This window comes from Pristiophorus japonicus, chromosome 22, assembly GCF_044704955.1.
Source record: "Pristiophorus japonicus isolate sPriJap1 chromosome 22, sPriJap1.hap1, whole genome shotgun sequence".
In the NCBI taxonomy this organism is placed as follows: Eukaryota; Metazoa; Chordata; class Chondrichthyes; family Pristiophoridae; genus Pristiophorus; species Pristiophorus japonicus.
Window position 1 is genome coordinate 63,307,241 of NC_091998.1, and position 18,916 is coordinate 63,326,156.

The 18,916-nt window shown below is 49.1% G+C and overlaps 1 protein-coding gene across 1 annotated transcript in view; it reads right to left on the reverse strand.

Moving 5' to 3' along the window:
* The window catches only part of LOC139234651 (myoferlin-like), a 183,475-nt gene that overhangs the window by 7,217 nt on the left and 157,342 nt on the right, over positions 1-18,916 (reverse strand). The window contains exons 48-52 of the mRNA XM_070865333.1: positions 15,221-15,362; positions 13,655-13,754; positions 11,648-11,841; positions 8,096-8,205; positions 1,038-1,185 (exon numbers count right to left, since the gene is read on the reverse strand). Coding sequence (XP_070721434.1) covers positions 1,038-1,185; positions 8,096-8,205; positions 11,648-11,841; positions 13,655-13,754; positions 15,221-15,362 — 694 coding nt within the window. The remainder of the gene's footprint in view (positions 1-1,037; positions 1,186-8,095; positions 8,206-11,647; positions 11,842-13,654; positions 13,755-15,220; positions 15,363-18,916) is intronic.

Sequence of the window (18,916 nt, forward strand, 5' to 3'; positions counted from 1 at the left end):
GTGCAGCATTCCAGAGCTGTGAAATAAAGGTGCAGGTCCAGAGTGACCTTGACTTCACTACATGCCTCGTGTGAATCTGTACTGAGGGGACAGAACTTTACACCCATCTCTCGTGGAAGGCCGCGAGCATACCGGTCAACACCGCGTGCTCCACCTCCAGGGACTTAGATTTCTATAGTGCCTTTAATGACCTTGGACAGTGACAAAGTGCTTTACAGCCAATTAAGTACATAACAACATAAGAAATAGGAGCAGGAGTCGGCCATTTGACCCCTCGAGCCTGCTCCGCCATTTAATAAGATCATGGTTGATCTGATCACGGACTCAGCTCCGCTTCCCCGCCCGCTCCCCATAACTCTTTACTCCCTTATCGCTCAAAAATATGTCCATCTCCGCTTTAAATATATTCAATGACCCAGCCTCCACAGCTCTCTGGGACAGAGAATTCCACAGATTTACAAACCTCTGAAAGAAGAAATTCCTCCTCAACTCAGTTTTATTCTGAGACTATGTCCCCTAGTTCTAGTTTCCCCTATGAGTGGAAATATCCTCACTGCATCCACCTTGTGGAGCCCCCTCATTATCTTATATGTTTCGATAAGACCACCTTTATGTTAAAGGTGCTATATAAATACAAGTTGTTATTGTTGTGTCCTTATGGTCTTTGTATGAACTATAAGAAGTGTTAGTAGAATGGGGAGTTAGTTACCCAGCACCCATAGCAGCAGGGAAACCCCTCTATCCCTTGCTGTGCTCAGAGATAGATCGGTTTCTCCGCTGCTATGGATGCTGGGTAAACAGTTTCCCATTCCACAAAAGCTGTCTCTTTCAGAAACACCTGCTACACGCCAGCCCGGGGGAAACATCTTCTCAGCACCTACCCTGTGAATCCCCCTCAGAATCTTGTATGTCTCAATGAGATCACCTCTCATTCTTCTCAACGCCAGAGAGTACAGGCCCACTCTACACAATCTCTCATCATAAGACAGCCCCTCTCATCCCAGGAATCAATCGCGTGAACCTTTCTGAATACTTACAGGTATTGCGTTGAGGAGAGCTATGAGGAAGATTACTGGTATCACCAGCAGCAACGCACAGATGACGCACCACTTGTACTTGCGCCAGACAATGTGCTTGATGGATTTCAGGGGATTTCGGAACCACAGGAAGGAAGTGTCGGGCCGGCTGCAGATCAGGGAGACGGAGAATGGGGTGAGATGGAGAAAAGGCCGAGCTGTTGAATCAATACTCAGTCCGTCTGCAACAGAACGTGTACACTGCAAAACCACACAAGCAAGCCTCCGCTAGTTATAGATTCACACACCACACAGTGCCGGAGATCCATTGCACACTCTTTGCTAACCTTCCCGGTTGCGGGTTGCTGCCTGCTCAAGAGAGGCCAGAACCGTTGGGAAATCGTACGAATGTAATACATTTTTTTTAAAGTCTTGCATTTATATAGCGCCTTTCACGACCACCGGATGTCTCAAAGCGCTTTACAGCCAATGAAGTACTTTTGGAGTGCAGCCACTGTTGCAATGTGAGGAACGCGGCAGCCAATTTGCGCACAGCAAGCTCCCACAAACAGCAATGTGATAATGACCAGATAATCTGTTTTAGTGATGTTGGTTGAGGGATAAATATTGGCCCCAGGACACCGGGGAGAATTCCCCTGCTCTTCTTCAAAATAGTGCCGCAGGATCTTTTACATCCACTTCATTCCTAACATCCTAATTGTAGATTTTTCTCCGCTAGTATCATAGAATGATACAGCATAGAAAGACGCCATTCGGCCCATCGTACCTGTGCCGGCTCTTTGAAAGAGCTGTTCAATTAGACCCCCTTCCCCTGCTCTATCCCCATAACCCGGCAATTGTTCCCTTTGCAAGTATTTATCCAATTCTCTATTGAACGCTAACCATGAATCTGCCTCTCCCTCCGTTTCAGGCAGCGCGTTGCACATCATCATAACTTGTAAAAAAAAGTCACATCTCCCGTCTGGTTGTTTTGCCAATTACCTTAAATCTCTGTCGTCTGGTAACTGACCCTCCTGCCAGAGGAAACAGTTTTGGCTGCATATTATGATACCACAAGTTCTGGCCAGAATGGAGATGACGCTGGCAAAGGAGGCAGTATTTAATGCTCATCGCTTGTCCCTCTAGAGTAGTAAGAGTTTACCACATAGTATTAGTATTAGGCGGTCCCGCATATCGAGGATGACTTGCTTCCACAACAAAAAGGATGAGTTCACAGGTGTTTCAATGAATGACCTGATATTCCAGATCCCGAACTACATCCTGAAGGGTGGAAGATGCCTGTGCGTGGATTTTTTTAACGTGGGGTGACCGTTGCACACCAGCCACCACACGGGCTTGACAGAGCTAGGTCTTGGTCCAGTGGCAAGGGTTAGGAACATAGAAACATAGAAAATAGCTGCAGGAGTAGGCCATTCATCCCTTCGAGCCTGCACTACCATTCAATAAGATCATGGCTGATCATTCCCTCGGTACCCCTTTCCTGCTTTCTCTCCATACCCCTTGATCCCTTTAGCCGAAAGGGCCATATCTAACTCCCTCTTGAATATATCCAATGAACCGGCCTCAACAACTCTCTGCGGCAGGGAATTCCACAGGTTAACAACTCTCTGAGTGAAGAAGTTTCTCCTCATCTCAGTCCTAAATGGCCTACCCCTTATCCTAAGACTGTGTGCCCTGGTTCTGGACTTCCCCAACATCGGGAACATTCTACCCGCATCTAACCTGTCCAGTCCCGTCAGAATCTTATATGTTTCTATGAGATCCCCTCTCATCCTTCTAAACTCCAGTGTAAAAGGCCCAATTGATCCAGTCTCTCCTCATATGTCAGTCCTGCCATCCCGGGAATCAGTCTGGTGAACCTTCGCTGCACTCCCTCAATAGCAAGAATGTCCTTCCTCAGATTAGGAGACCAAAACTGAACACAATATTCCAGGTGAGGCCTCACCAAGGCCCTGTACAACTGTAGTAAGACCTCCCTGCTCCTGTACTCAAATCTCCTAGCTATAAAAGCCAACATACCATTTGCCTTCTTCACTACTTGCTGTACCTGTATGCCAACTTTCAAAGACTAATGAACCATGACACACAGGTCTCGTTGCACCTCCCCTTTTCCTAATCTGCCACCATTCAGATAATATTCTGTCTTCACGTTTTTGCCCCCAAAGTGGATAACCTCACATTTATCCACATTATACTGCATCTGCCATGCATTTGCCCACTCACCTAACCTGTCCAATTCACCCTGCAGCCTCCTAGAGTCCCCCTCACAGCTCACACCACCACCCAGTTTAGTGTCATCTGCAAACTTGGAGATATTACACTGAATTCCTTCATCCAAATCATTGATGTATATTGTAAATAGCTGGAGTCCCAGCACTGAACCCTGCGGCACTCCACTAGTCACTGCCTCCCATTCCGAAAAGGACCCGTTTATCCCGACTCTCTGCTTCCTGTCTGCCAACCAGTTCTCTATCCACGTCAGTATATTACCCCCTATACCATGTGCTTTGATTTTGCACACTAATCTCTTGTGTGGGACCTTGTCAAAAGCCTTTGAAAGTCCAAATACACCACATCCACTGGTTCTCCCTTGTCCACTCTACTAGTTATATCCTCAAAAAATTCCAGAAGATTTGTCAAGCATGACTCCCCCTTCATAAATCCATGCTGACTTGGACCGATCCTGTCACTGCTTTCCAAATGCGCTGCTATTTCATTCTTAATAATTGATTCCAACATTTTCCCCACTACTGATGTCAGGCTAACCGGTCTATAATTAACCGCTTTCTCTCTCCCTCCCTTTTTAAAAAGTGGTGTTACATTAGCTACCCTCCAGTCCATAGGAACTGACCCAGAGTCGATAGACTGTTGGAAAATGATCATCAATGCATCCCCTATTTCTAGGGCCACTTCCTTAAGTACTCTAGGATGCAGACTATCAGACCCCGGGGATTTATCGGCCTTCAATCCCATCAATTTCCATAACACAATTTCCCGCCCAATAAGGATATCCTTCAGTTCCTCCTTCTCACTCGACCCTCGGTCCCCTAGTACATCCGGAAAGTTATTTGTGTCTTCCTTCGTGAAGACAGAACCAAAGTATTTGTTCAATTGGTCTGCCATTTCTTTGTTCCCCATTATAATTTCACCTGAATCAGACTGCAAGGGACCTACATTTGTCTTCACTAATCTTTTTCTCTTCACATATCTATAGAAGCTTTTGCAGTCAGTTTTTATGTTCCCTGCAAGCTTCTTCTTGTACTCTATTTTCCCCCTCCTAATTAAACCCTTTGACCTCCTCTGCTGAATTCTAAATTTCTCCCAGTCCTCGGGTTTGTTGCTTTTTCTGGCCAATTTATATGCCTCTTCCTTGGATTTAACACTATCCTTATTTTCCCTTGTGAGCCACGGTTGAGCCACCTTCCCCGTTTTATTTTTACTCCAGACAGGGATGTACAATTGCTGAAGTTCATCCATGTGATCTTTAAATGTTTGCCATTGCCTATCCACCGTCAACCCTTTAAGTATCATTTGCCAGTCTATTCTAGCCAATTCATGCCTCAATGCATCGAAGCTACCTTTCCTTAAGTTCAGGACCCTAGTCTCTGAATTAACTGTGTCATTCTCCATCTTAATAAAGAATTCTACCATGTTATGGTCACTCTTCCCCAAGGGGCCTCGCATAAAAAGATTGCTAATTAGTCCCTTCTCATTACACATCACCCAGTCTAGGATGGCCAGCTCCCTAGTTGGTTCCTCGACATATTGGTCTAGAAAACATCCCTAATACACTCCAGGAAATCCTCCTCCACCGCATTGCTACCAGACGACTGGAGACCTGCTCTGCTGCACGTCCATAGACCGCAGTGTGGGCTGGCATAATGGAGTCACATGTCTGTCAGGCCACGTGTGGATGGGTGACGGATGTGTTGAATGACTTGCCCATGAACAGATTGGAATTCGCAACTTCCAGGTTGCTTGTCCCAGTACTATAACCACTCAGCTACGCCAGTGCTCAACTCCACATCACCTTTCTCCTTAGAGCAGAGAAGGTTAATGAAAGATTTGAGCGAGGTGTTCAAAATTATGACGGGATTTGATACAGTAAGTGAAGAGAAACTGTTGGCTTTATCTAGCAACATTATAGGTCCCGTCCAGAATGGAGATGATTGGCTAACTCCCCTGTCAATCATGCCTGGAGTCATTTTAAGCACATTTTAGCTCCCTATCTCTGTAATCTCCTCCAGCCCCACAACACCCCCCTCCCTCCCCCCGCCCCGCCCCTTGCGCTCCTCTAATTCTGCTCTCTTGAGCATCCCTGATTATAATTGCTCAACCATCGGTGGCCATGCCTTCTGTTGCCTGGGCCCCAAGCTCTGGAACTCCCCCCCCCTAATGCCTATCTACCTCTCTGTCCTCCTTCAAGACGCTCCTTCAAACCTACCTCTTTGACCAAGCTTTTGGTCACCTGCCCTAATTTCTCCATATGTGGCTCGGTATCAAATTTTCTAATCTCATAATACTCCTGTGAAGCGCCTCGGGACGTTTCACTACTTTAAAGGTGCTATATAAATGCAAGTTGTTGTTGTTATCATTTATATTGTGTAGCTATACCCCACTCACTGCATTTTGCTGGAGTAAACACGCTGCTGTATTCGGGAGACACTGTTTGCTATTGTAATATATGCCCCTGTGAGGACGCTCACAGGTTTGTGGAGCTGTTGAGTTGGGAGTGGCTTAGCCGGTCACGTGATGTTCACAAGACTCAATAAAACCCCAGCCAATTGGGTTCGGGGGATCCACGATGGGGCAGGTGGTTGTGAGCCTGGTGGATGAACTGGTAATGTGTAGTGTGATTGTTAAACCTTTTGCTAATAAACCAACTAGTTCTTAATAGCAATGTGTTGCTATGAATTCTTAAGCAAAGAACCCATGAAGCAAATACATTACAGGTGTAGTTTCGGTCATGAGTTCGAAGACCCTGTAAATTAAAAGCACAAGTCCCGCCCCGCCTTCAACTCATTGGCTGGCACAGTGGTGTCAATATTCACTCTGAATTCTTACAGTTCTGGGATCCAAGCTATATCACAACTGGCCCAATTTCTGGTGTAAGTGACTGTTTAATTTTGAAGTGGCAGGCTTAAGTGCTCCTGGGACTATTGTGACCATCAAGATTTATTTCCGGTAACACGGAGGTGCGGGGCTGAAGACAGCCTGATATGTGATTAATTGGTTTTATTTCATGCTTCTCAGTCAGAGAATGTTGTATTCCAATGGCTGAAATCTTAAAGTGGCCTACCATTAAAACACAAAATATTAATTCATCTTATCGTTACAGAGAGAAACAAATTGAACATGTAACAGATTGAGTCCTCTTAATTTGTGGAATTCGTACAATCCGTTGAGCTCATTAGATGCACAGTTATTAATTAGTTCAATAGATGAGAATATTTATGGCCATTGGTGTTAGTTATGGAGAGACAATTGAGACTTTAGGGCTTTTTAAGCAGAGCTAAGAGGTATAATGAGCAGTCTGATAGAAGTCTTCAAGAATATGAAGGATTATGGTAAGGTAGCGGTTAAAATGTTTGACACGAGGATATAAATTGCATTTGCAACCACCTTCAGTCAGAAGTGCCAAGTGGATGATCCATCTCGGCCTACTCCTGTGGTCCCCGCCATCACAGAAGCCAGTCTTCAGTACATTTGATTCACTCCACATGATATCAAGAAACGGCTGAGCGCACCGGATACAGCAATGGCCAAAGGGCCCCGTCAGCAGCGCTGAAGACTTGTGCTCCAGAACTAGTGCCAAGCTACTCCAGCACCGTGAACTCAACGCTCCCTGATTTGGGCTACTTGTCCTGGTTTGTTTGGGTCTGTGCTCCTGATTTTTAAGTTAGCCGGTTGAGGTTATTGGCACAATGCAAACTCTGGATCTTAAGGGGCCAAAATTCACCCCCGCCAGAAATGGGTTGCACCTACCGTTGTGTTTTGGCTGCCACAGCACCCTGCGAAATTCAGCTCTTTGTCATTTTTTTCAAGCAGGGCGGAAGTTGGTCATAATGGGGGGGAATGTGGGGATGGAATGGAGTGACCACTAGAGCGGGGCAGGGGGGGGAGGGGAAAGGGCGGAGCCTCATTAGCGCTGCGCTGGTGACGACACCGCGCTGGTGCGTCACACCGTCTCTCCCCTTCAGTTAAAGGGCAGGGCCGCTGCGAGCTCTGCATCTTTTTAAGTGTAGGTCCACTGGGCCACCGGGGAGGGTTTCGGCCGGGCCAGAGGCCTGGCACCCAAGACGGGAGTGCCAGGCTGCCTGGTGGTGGCCCGGCCGAACCTGGGGAGCCTGGCGGTCGGCCGGCAAAAAAAATAAAATGGCGTCGCCGGCCGCACCACCTCCCCGTTAATGGCGGCCGCGCCGTTGACCAACAAGGAGTGCACCGATACAGAAAGCAGCTGTCGGGGCCCCCCCCCGACTGGCGGCCGGAAGACTTTTGGGGGTGATTTACCCTCCCGGGGCGGCTCCGTTGTGGTGCGCGCTCTGATGACGTCTTTAACGACGCATCACCAGGAGCGGGCAGAAGCGAGGGAACGGGCCGGAAGTGGGGGGGGCGGCGGACGTGGGGGGAGGAGGAACGGGCCGGAAGTGGGGGGAGGGGGCGGATGTGGGGGGAGGAGGAACGGGCCGGAAGTGGGGGGAGGGGGCGGATGTGGGGGGAGGAGGAACGGGCCGGAAGTGGGGGGAGGGGGCGGACGTGGGGGGAGGAGGAACGGGCCGGAAGTGGGGTTGGGGGGGGGGGCGGATGTGGGGGAGCGGGGCAGAAGTGGGGGAAGTGTGGCGGACATGGGGGAACGGAGCAGGAGTAGGGGATGCGGGGTGGATCTCCACACCCCAGCAAAAAGCCCCGAGCTGAATTTCGCTCATGACAGCCATTCCGCACCGGCCTGTGACTGCCGCTTTCCGACGGCCAGAGGCCTATCTGGAGGCCGAATTTTGGCCCTAATTTTCTTGCCAGCTGGGTTGGGTTTTTTGGTGACTCAGTTGCTGCGGACATACTTCGGTGGTTCCAGTTTGGGATTCATATTCGGCTCCTCTCTTCCCTTGCCAGCAGGTCGCTCATCAGCTTCACGTTCCGTCACCAATTCCAGGGTCAACTCGACTTTACCCTAAACAGACCAAATATGGAAATAATCACATAAATAAGGCATCAAATGGTGGCAGCGACTGCATAGTTTCATGTGCCGGGCGGTGCAAACACACACAACGCTCCCTAACCCTAACCCCTAGTGGAGAGGGCGGAGCCCTGTATACACACCTCTGAAGCTCGAGTACCAAGGCATTTCTATAGCACCTTTCACACCCTTGGGATGTCCCAAAGCACTTTACAGCCAATGAAGTATTTTTGGAGTGTGGTCACTGTTGTAATGTAGCAAACGCGGCAGCCAATTTGCGCACAGCAAGCTCCCACAAACAGCAGTGAAATATATAAGCCGATTATCTGTTTTAGTGATGTTGGTTGAGGGATTAATATTGGCCAGGACACCGGGGATAACTCTTATCGAAATAGTGCCACGGGATCTTTTACATCCACCCGAGAGAGTAGACAGGGCCTCGGTTTAACGTCTCATCCGAAAGACGGCACCTTTAGTAAGCTGTACCTTTAGGATGTTAAGATGGTAGCTATACCGCTCGGTGTGGCACTGAGCCATGTAGACCAGAGGGTGCCAGGTTCAAATCCTAGTGGGCCAGAGTAGAGTTAGGAGGCATCACGATTGGCTGTGGATTTGGGAAAAGGGAACAAAAATTAACCCCTTCCGATCCCATATGGCCAATTGTGGAAATGGTGCGAATGTTGACAGAGAGCGAGGAAAGGGTTCAGCGCCCCCATTGTCAAACATTGCCCCACCTGGGGCAGGTTACTCTGGGGCAGCTAGAGCCCACACAACAGGACACTCCAGTGTGAGCAGACTCATTCTTTAGCACACATGGTGATACCATGTAAGGAAAAGAAAGAGATTGCACAGATGATGATCTAACGCTTCCAACACAGTGATTTTAGGGAGTCAGAGGGGAAGAGAGGGGAGAGAGAGAGAGAGACAGGGGGAGAGGGGGGGGAGAGAGGGAGAGGGAGAGGGAGAGGGAGAGGGAGAGAGCGAGAGGGAGAGAGAGAGAGAGGAGAGCGAGAGGGGGAGGGGGAGAGAGAGCGAGAGAGAGAGAGAGAGGGAGAGAGAGAGAGAGAGAGAGAGAGAGAGAGGGAGAGACAGAGGGAGAGAGAGAGAGAGCGAGAGGGGGAGGGGGAGAGAGAGCGAGAGGAGGACGGGGGAGAGAGAGCAAGAGCGAGAGACAGAGAGACAGAGAGACAGAGGGAGACAGAGAGACAGAGAGACAGAGGGAGAGAGAGAGAGACAGAGGGGGAGAGAGACAGAGGGAGAGAGAGAGAGAGAGAAACAGAGGGAGAGACAGAGGGAGAGAGAGAGACAGAGGGAGAGAGAGAGATAGAGGGAGAGAGAGAGAGACAGAGGGAGCGAGAAATAGAGGAAGAGAGAAAGAGACAAAGGGAGAGAGAGAGAGAGAGGGGGAGTGGGAGAGAGAGCGAGAGCGAGAGCGAGAGACAGAGAGAGAGACAGAGGGAGAGAGAGAGAGAGAGAGACAGAGGGAGAGAGAAATAGAGGAAGAGAGAAAGAGACAGAGGGAGAGAGAGAGCGAGAGGGGGAGGGGGAGAGAGAGCGAGAGCGAGAGCGAGAGCGAGAGCCAGAGCGAGAGACAGAGAGAGAGACAGAGAGAGAGAGAGAGAGAGACAGAGGGGGAGAGAGACAGAGGGAGAGAGAGAGAGACAGGGAGAGAGGGAGAGAGGGAGAGAGAGAGACAGAGGGCAAGAGAGAGAGGAAGGGAGAGAGAAAGAGAGACAGAGAGAAAGAGAGAGAGAGAGAAACAGAGGGAGAGACAGAGGGAGAGAGAGAGACAGAGGGAGAGAGAGAGATAGAGGGAGAGAGAGAGACAGAGGGAGAGAGAGAGACAGAGGGAGAGAGAAATAGAGGAAGAGAGAAAGAGACAAAGGGAGAGAGAGAGAGAGAGAGAGACGGAGGGGTCAGAGTGGGGGAGGGGTATGGAGAGGGGAAGTAAGGGTAGTGGGGGAAGAGAGAGGAGAGAAGGGAGAGAGGAGAGACAGAGAGAGGGAGGGGGCTGCTGTACTTACTGTATCTCCCAGCGATCAGTAGATCCCAAGCAAAGGACCAGCACTCGGGGGGGTGGGGCGGGGGATTACTGTTTTCCCGTCCCATGCACTGAGGGAAAGATTTGACTTTCTGCGCTTTCTGACAAGAGTGGGCAGGATTTTAACTCTGTGCGGGGGTGCGGGGGCGGGGGTTAACGCGGGGTCAGATTGCGGGGGTCCTGGCGAGGCGGGTACGCTGGACCCTGCAGGTAAATGTAACGGCTCTCGCCCCCCTGGGCCCAGCCGTCCCTGCCTTCCTTTAGCGGCCGGGTTCCACGAGGCCCGCGAAGCCCGGCCAGTGTTGAATTTAAAATGGTGAGAACAAATGAGGCTCGCGTCCTCATTATCATATTTAAAGTGCCAACCCGCCTACTGGGTGCGGATTGGCCATTCGTATCCCCATCCCGCCTTCGCTAAAACCGGAAGGGGGCGGATTGGGGTCGGGATTAACCCTTCAACCTCCCACCCGACCCTGCCCATTTTGGGGGGTTAAACTCCCCCCCCCCATTGTGTCCGACTCCCTAAAATCAGCATGTCGGGAGCGTTAGTTCCTCCTCTTCGCCCAGCTGCAGCAAGCACTGAGATCAGAAAGGCATTTTCCTCCCCGATGACACAACAGTGCCATTGACTCCGGGATAAAGCAGTCCAGTCTGCATCGCCTTCTCATCTTAGCACCAATGGGCTTCCCGGTTTGACCGGGTCGCATCTAAGGATGTGATCAAAGTTCATCATCAGTCCCTGGACTTCTGATTAGCTTCAAGCCTTTGGCCTGTGGAGATGCGCTCGGGAAAATGATTTTACATCACCTCATTTGATGATTTATCAGACTGATACCGGGGGTGGAAAGGGTTAAATTATGAGGCAAGGGTGCGCATAGGCTAGACTTGTGTTTCCTCAAGTACAGAAGATTAAAGGATGATGTAATTGAGGTGTTTAAGATGATTGAAGGGTTTGATCGGGTAGATAGCAAGAAACTATTTTATCTTGTGGGGGGCAAAGCCAGAACAAGGGGCGTAACCTTAATATTAGAGCTTGGCGGTTCAGGAATGAGGCCAGGAAACACGTCTTCACACGAAGAGTAATGGAAATCTGGAACTGTCTCCCCCAAACGCTGTTGAGGCTGAGGGGGGGGGGGGAGGGGGGTTGGGGCAATTGAAAATTTCCAATCTGAGATCGTTAGATTTTAGTTAGGTAAGGGTATTAGGGACTGCAGAACCGGGGGTCGGAGGGTAAAGGGACACGAGGGACATTGAGGGATGTGGAGTAGAGGATGAGGGATCTAGGGTCCACCGTGGAACATTTTGGGGGAGGGGCAGTTCCCTCCTGCTCGCACAGCAGGAACGTGACTTATCCCGGCGTTCGCAGAAAGACTCGGGGAAAGAACATGATCTTACTGTTAAAGAAGGTTTGCCATCTTTGTCCACAACGCACGGCCACCAGCCCCTCACACACTTCTGCTTGAATAGTGAGACCTTTTTCTGCAAATCGTCCGAGGCAGAGTCTTCCAGCTTAAAGAACCGCTCCAAGGTGCAGTTCTCCGACCATTTGGTTGGACTCCGCAAAGCATTCAGGTTAATCTCGGTATAACCTGCCAGAAACAAAACCGCCCCCACCCCCCAGGGGGGGGAACATGGAGCCGGGACGTTAATAAATTGGGATCTTCAGTCGCGAGGAGGGTCTGTGCTAGAACTGGGCCACAGCAGCTCATTCCAGTCAGTAACGATGGGAGGGGTTAGGGTCTATGCTGGATTAGCTGGGGGGTGGGTTGTGATTGGGGTCTGTGCTTGATTAGTTGGAGGGGGGGTGGGGTCTATGCTGGATTAGCTGGGGGGTGGGTTGTGATTGGGGTCTGTGCTGGATTAGCAGGACGGGGTAAGGCCAGGTCTGTTGACCGCAGCAAGGGGCAGTGTAGTGAACTGTACAATTGGCGTCAGCCTACAAGGGCTGGGGGAGCAAGTGATTAACCAGGATTCCCACTTGCGATCACTGCACACTGACCCTCACAGGTCAAACAGTCCGCTGGCGCCCATCGTCTAGACACGTCCACACAGGGTGATTGCTTGAGTACCAATCAGACGCAGACCATCTCACGCTCCCAGATAACCACTCAGCTGGCAGGAGCTGGGCGATTGTGTTCTCAATCGAAGGTGGGAATGAGACTAAAGGACAGAGAAGCACCCTGTATCTCCTCCGCCTCCCGCCACACAAATATGTTCACTTAGGACAGTTTCACTCACATTGGAACTGTACCCCAGTGAGAGTCAGTTCTGTAGAACCGTACCCCAGTGAGAGTCAATGTGTGTGGGACCCGTGCCCTATTGAGAATCAGTGTGTGTGGGACCCGTACCCCAGCGAGAGTCAGTGTGTGGGACCCGTACCCCAGTGAGAGTCAGTGTGTACGGGACCCGTACCCCAGTGAGAGTCAGTGTGTGTGGGACCCGCACCCTATTGAGAATCAGTGTGTGTGGAACCGTACCCCAGTGAGAGTCAGTGTGTGTGGGACCCGTACCCCAGTGAGAGTCAGTGTGTGTGGGACCCGTACCCCAGTGAGAGTCAGTGTGTGTGGAACTATACCCCAGTGAGAGTCAGTGTGTGTGGGACCCGTACCCCAGTGAGAGTCAGTGTGTGTGGGACTGTACCCCAGTGAGAGTCAGTGTGTGGGACCCGTACCCCAGTGAGAGTTAGTGTCTGTGGGACCCGTACCGCAGAGAGAGCTGCCATCGGGAACACTGCAACATGATGCACTACAGATGGGATGGAGGTCTGTGTCTGTGATTCCCCCACATGGTGATGGGACACGGGTCTGTGTCTGTGATTGATAGAGTAGACACAGAGAGAGTGTTTCCATTTTCTGTTGCCTGGACCCTAAGAGCTCTGTAATTCCCTCCTTAAACCTCTCTACCTCCCCTTCCTCCTTTAAGACGCTCCTTATAACCTACCTCTTTGATCAAGTTTTTTGTCATCTGCCCTAATTTCTCCTTATGTAGCTCGGTGTCAAATAATTTGTCTTATAACACTCCTGTGAATCACCTTGGGACGTGTTATTACGTTAAAGCCGCTATACAAATACAAATTTGTGTTGTTGTTGTGGGGAAGAGCAAAAGTAGAGGCCATCAATGTAAGATAGTCACCCAGAAAAATAGGGAATTCAGAAGAAACTTCTTTACCCAGAATTTGGAGTCGTTGAAGCAAATATTATTGATGTATTTAATGGGAGGCTATATGAGCATTTGAGGGAGAAGGGAATAGAGGGTTATACTGATAGATTTAGATGAGGAAAGACGGGAGGAGGAGAGTGGAGCATAAACGCCGGCACGGACTGGTTGGGCCGAATGGCCTGTTTCTGTGCCGTATATCCGGTGTAATCCTGTGTAAGTGCTGTACTAGTCCATTAAACTTACCTATATAATCATCAAAGGAGAAATTATCGTTGTCCCAAACCTGGATGATTAGCTTAGGAGGCATTTTCATTTCCGTCTCATCCATGCTCCAAATATAGTTCTAAAAGGAGCAGAAATACTCTCTCAAAATTGTCCCTTATTGAAACATTTAGAAAGAAGACTTTGGGGCTGAATTTGGTCAAGGCCTCCGTCCGCCCAAAGCGCCGCTGAGGTACCAGAAGGTACCTTCGGCAGGGTTTTCATCGCCGAGATCCCTCGAAGGTTGGTGGTGGGCAGGAGTGTACTTATGCCACTCGGCCGTCGGCGGGCACTTCCTGGCAGCTCTCCCCTCCCCCCCCCGCTCCAGGCCGAAAGTGGCACCGGGCGGTTCGAGCAGAGGGATGTCGGCGGCAGTGGGCGGTAAGTTCATCAATTTCAGCCCCTTTGTGTGTAATATGTTTTGTGCATTGGTTGCCTTGTTCAGGTCTAACTCCCACCCAGCATTTCAACAAAATCAGCAAATGAATTAACAATGAACATGGCAATTTAACCCAAACACGTTAATCGACACACTAATCAATTTCTACCTCCAAAATGCATTTAAACAAACTGAGCCTGGTAACAGTGAATGGGTCCTTCATTGAACCCAGCATTCCAATGAACCAACCTCTTCCTATTCAAACCACTTCCCATTATCTCCGATTGTATACAATTCCATGGACCAAACCATTGGAATTCTATACAATGGAAATAAAAGGGAAGGAGTTTGTCCATTGGGATTTTATATAATGGGTGTGAATGGGGAGGGATGGGTCCTTTCGGATTGTATACAATCAGAGATAATGAGAAGGGGTTTGGACCATTGGGATTGTGTACAATGGGAGTGAATGGGAAAGGGTTTGGTCCATTGGGATTGTGTACAATGGGAGTGAATGGGAAAGGGTTTGGTCCATTGGGATTGCGTACAATGGGATAAAATGGGAGTGAATGGGAAAGGGTTTGGTCCATTGGGATTGTATAAAATGGGAGTGAATGGAAAGGGGTTTGGTCCATTGGGATTATGTACAATGGGAGTGAATGGGAAGGGGTTTGGTCTATTGGGATTGTGTACAATGGAATACAATGGGAGTGAATGGAATGGGGTTTGGTCCATTGGGATTTTATACAATGGGAGTGAATGAGAAGGGGCTTGGGTCCATTGGGATTGTGTACAATGGGAGTGAATGGGAAGAGGTTTGGTCCATTGGGATTGTGTACAATGGGAGTGAATGGGAAGGGGTTTGGTCCATTGGGATTGTGTACAATGGGAGTGAATGGGAAGAGGTTTGGTCCATTGGGATTGTGTACAATGGGAGTGAATGGGAAGGGGTTTGGTCCATTGGGATTGTGTACAATGGGAGTGAATGGGAAGGGGTTTGGTCCATTGGGATTGTGAACAATGGAATACAATGGGAGTGAATGGAATGGGGTTTGGGTCCATTGGGTTTCTATACAATGGGAGCGAATGGGGATCCGTTTGCACCAGGTATGGCTGCCTCTACTGCTGAATTAAATCATTCCTTTCTTTCACTATTACTTGGATCCTACCTTCTTGCTGATGACAAGGACTCGTTCCACCGTTAAATATTCAAAGGGGAAGATAAACCTCCAGTTAAAGCTCCCATCTCCGTCCAGAGACCTGTAGTGCACATCGGTGTTCTGTCTCTGATCCTCCATGCCCATCATCCAGCTAGTGAAGCAAAAACAGGTCCATTAACAACTACTATTACTTTAGGTGCATGTTAGTGATGTGCACCTCCCAGCAGTGTGGGAACTACTGCAGTCGCGGAGAAAACAAACCCCAGATATCTTCTGAGGGAACAGGACTGGGTCCTGACTGAGACTGCGACCACTTCATATAAAAGGTAACAACAACAACAACTTGTATTCATAATAGCGCCTTTAACGTAGTAAAATGTCCTAAGGCGCTTTTATGACACCGAGTCACATGTGGAGCTACTGAAGCACTGACCACACTTGATTGGCTCCGCTGAGCAGGCCACATTGTCCACATGCCAGACACGAGACTCCCAAAGCAAGCGCTCTACTCGGAACTCCTTCATGGCAAACGGGCCAAAGGTGGGCAGAGAAAATGTTACAAGGACACCCTCAAAACCTCCCTGATAAAGTGCACCGACACCTGGGAGTCGCTGGCCAAAGACCGCCCTAAGTGGAGGAAGTGCATCCGGGAGGGCGCTGAGCACCTCGAGTCTCGTCGCCGAGAGCATGCAGAAACCAAGCGCAGGCAGTGGAAAGAGCGTGCGGCAAACCTGTCCCACCCACCCTTACCCTCAATGACTATCTCACCCACTTGTGACAGAGACTGTGCCTCTCGTATTGGACTGTTCAGCCATCTAAGAACTCACGTTAAGAGTGGAGGCAAGACTTCCTTGATTCTGAGGGACTGCCTATGATGATGATGTAGGTTCTAAGGAGCGTCTTAAAGGTGGAAAGAGAGGCGGAGGGCTTTAGGGAGGGACTCTCCAGAGCTTTGGAAGCTGAAGGCACATCCGCTAGTGGTGGAGCGATTAAAATCAGAGATGCTCAAGAGGCCAGAATAGGCGGGAGCGCAGAGATCTCGGAGGGTTGTCGGGCTGGAAGAGATTACAGAGATAGAGAGGGGTGAGACTGTGGATGGATTTGAAAGCAAGGTTGAGAATAAGGGTCTTTATAGATAACTCATGGTCCGTGTGATCTCCTGGACTGGTTTAGATTGGCTGAGGGGGTGGGAGGGAAATTTTTCAGAGCATTTTTTTCCTTTCTTGGTCCTGGATTTTTTTGCCTCTCCCAGGAGATTTTCATGGCTATGGTGGGGGAAGGGAGTGAGGGTGGGGGGGGGGGGGAACAGGGGTTGTGGGGGAGGAAGTTTTTAGTTATGATGGCATGTTAGCCTTTATTGCAAGATATAAGAAGAGAAAGGAAGTCTTACAGCAATGAATTAGGGCTTTGGCAAGACCACACCTGAAATATTGAGTAGTTTTGTTCTCCGTTACCCAAGGAAGGAGATACTTGCCATAGAGGAGATGTATCAAAGGTTCACTAGATTGATTCCTGGGATGAGAGGGTTGTCCTATGAGGAGATATTGCGTAGAATGGGCCTATAATCTCTGGAGTTTAAAATAATGAGAGGTGATCGAATTGAAATGTATTAAAATTCTTGGAGGGCTTGATAGGGTTGATGCTGAGACTGCTGTTTCCAATGCTACAGGGTCTAGAACTAGGGGTCATAGTCTCAGGATAAGGGATCGGCCAATTAGGACTGAGATGAGGAGAAATCTCTTCACTCAAGAGGGTTGTGAATCTGTGGAATTCTCTGTCCCAGAGGTTTGTGGATGCTCTGTAGTTGAGATTAGAATCCTAGAATGGTTACAGCACAGGAGGAGGCCATTCGACCTGTCGAGCCCGTGCCGGCTCTCTGCAAGAGCCCCTCAGCTAGTTCCACTCCCCCGCCCTTTCCCCGTAGCCCGGCAAATGTTTTCTTTCAGGTACTTATCCAACTCCCTTTTGAAAGCCACAATTGAGTCTGCCTCCACCACCCTCTCAGGCCATGCATTCCAGATCCTAACCACTCGCTGCGTAAAAAAGTTTTTTCTTATATCGCCTTTGGTTCTTCTACCAATCACCTTAAATCTGTGTCCTCTGGTTCTCGACCCTTCCACCAATGGGAACAGTGTCTCTCTATCTACTCTGTCCAGACCCCTCATGATTTTGAACACCTCGATCAAATCTCCTCTCGACCTTCTCTGCTCCAAGGAGAACAACCCCAGCTTCTCCAGTCTATCCCCGTAACTGAAGTCCCTCATCCCTGGAACCATTCTTGTAAATCTTTTCTGCACCTTCTCTAAGGCCTTCACATCCTTCCTAAAGTGCGGGGCCCAGAATTGGACACAATACTCCAGTTGAGGCCGGATCAGTGTTTGAAACAGGGTTCATCATAATTTCCTTGCCTCTATTCAAGAAGCTTTTTTAACTGATTTCTCAACCTGCCCTGCCACCTTCAACGATTTGTGTACATGTAACCATGGTCTCTCTCTGTTCATGCACCATCTTTAGGATTGTACCCTTTCGTTTATATTTCCTCTCCTCATTCTCTCTACCAAAATGTATCACTTCGCACTTTTTTGCATTAAATTCCATCTGCCACGTGTCCGTCCATTCCTACCAGCCTGTCTATGTCCTCTTGAAGTCTATCACTCTCCTCCTATACTCTTCACTATATTCTCTGTTTCCTGTCACTTTGTCAATTCTGTATCCATGCTGCTGCCACTGTCCCTTTTATTCCATGGGCTTCAACTTTGCTGCCAAGCCTATTATGTGGCATTTTGCCGAACGCCTTTTGGAAATCCATGTACTGACGTCAAGCGCATTACCCTCATCAGCCCTCTCTGTTACCTCATCAAAAAACTCGTTCAAGTTGATTGAACCCGATTTGCCTTTAACAAATCCGTGCTGGCTTTCCTTAATTAATCCAGACTTGTCCAAGTGACTGTTAATGTTGTCCTTGATCACTGTTTCTAAAAGCTTCCCCACGACTGAGCCTGTAGTTGCTGGGTTTATCTTTACACCCTTTTTTGAACAAGGGTGTGACATTTGCAATTCTCTAGTCCTCTGGCGCCCTGTTTCTAAGGAGGATTGGAAGATTATGGCCAGTCCCTCCCCGATTTCTTCCTTCACTTCCCTCAGCCTCCTAGGATGCATCCCATCCAGTCCTGGTGACATCCACTTTAAGTACATCTTTATCAATTCTTATCCCATCCAGTATCTCCTCTGCCTCCTCCTTCACTGTCTATGGCAGCATCTTCTTCCTTGGTGAAGACTGATGCAAAATACCCATTTAGTACCTCAGCCATATCCTCTGCCTCCATGTGTAGCTCTCCTTTTTGGCCCCTCTTACTGCCCATTTACTATATGCCTATAGAAGACTTTTGGATTCGTTTTTATGTTGGCTGCCATTCTATTCTCATACCCTCTCTTTGCCCCTCTTATTTTTTTCACTTCTCCTCTGAACGTTCTATATTTAGCCTGATTCTCGGATGGATTCTCGACGACATCTGTTGTATGCACTCTTTTTCTGCTTCATCTCACTCTCTATCTCTTTCGTCATCCAGGGAGCTCTGACGTTAGTTTCCCTGCCTTTCCCCCTCGTGGGAATGTACCTCAACTGTACCCAAATTATTTCCTCTTTAAAGGCAACTCATCATTCCACTACCGTTTTGCCTGCCAATCTTTAATTCCAGTTTACCT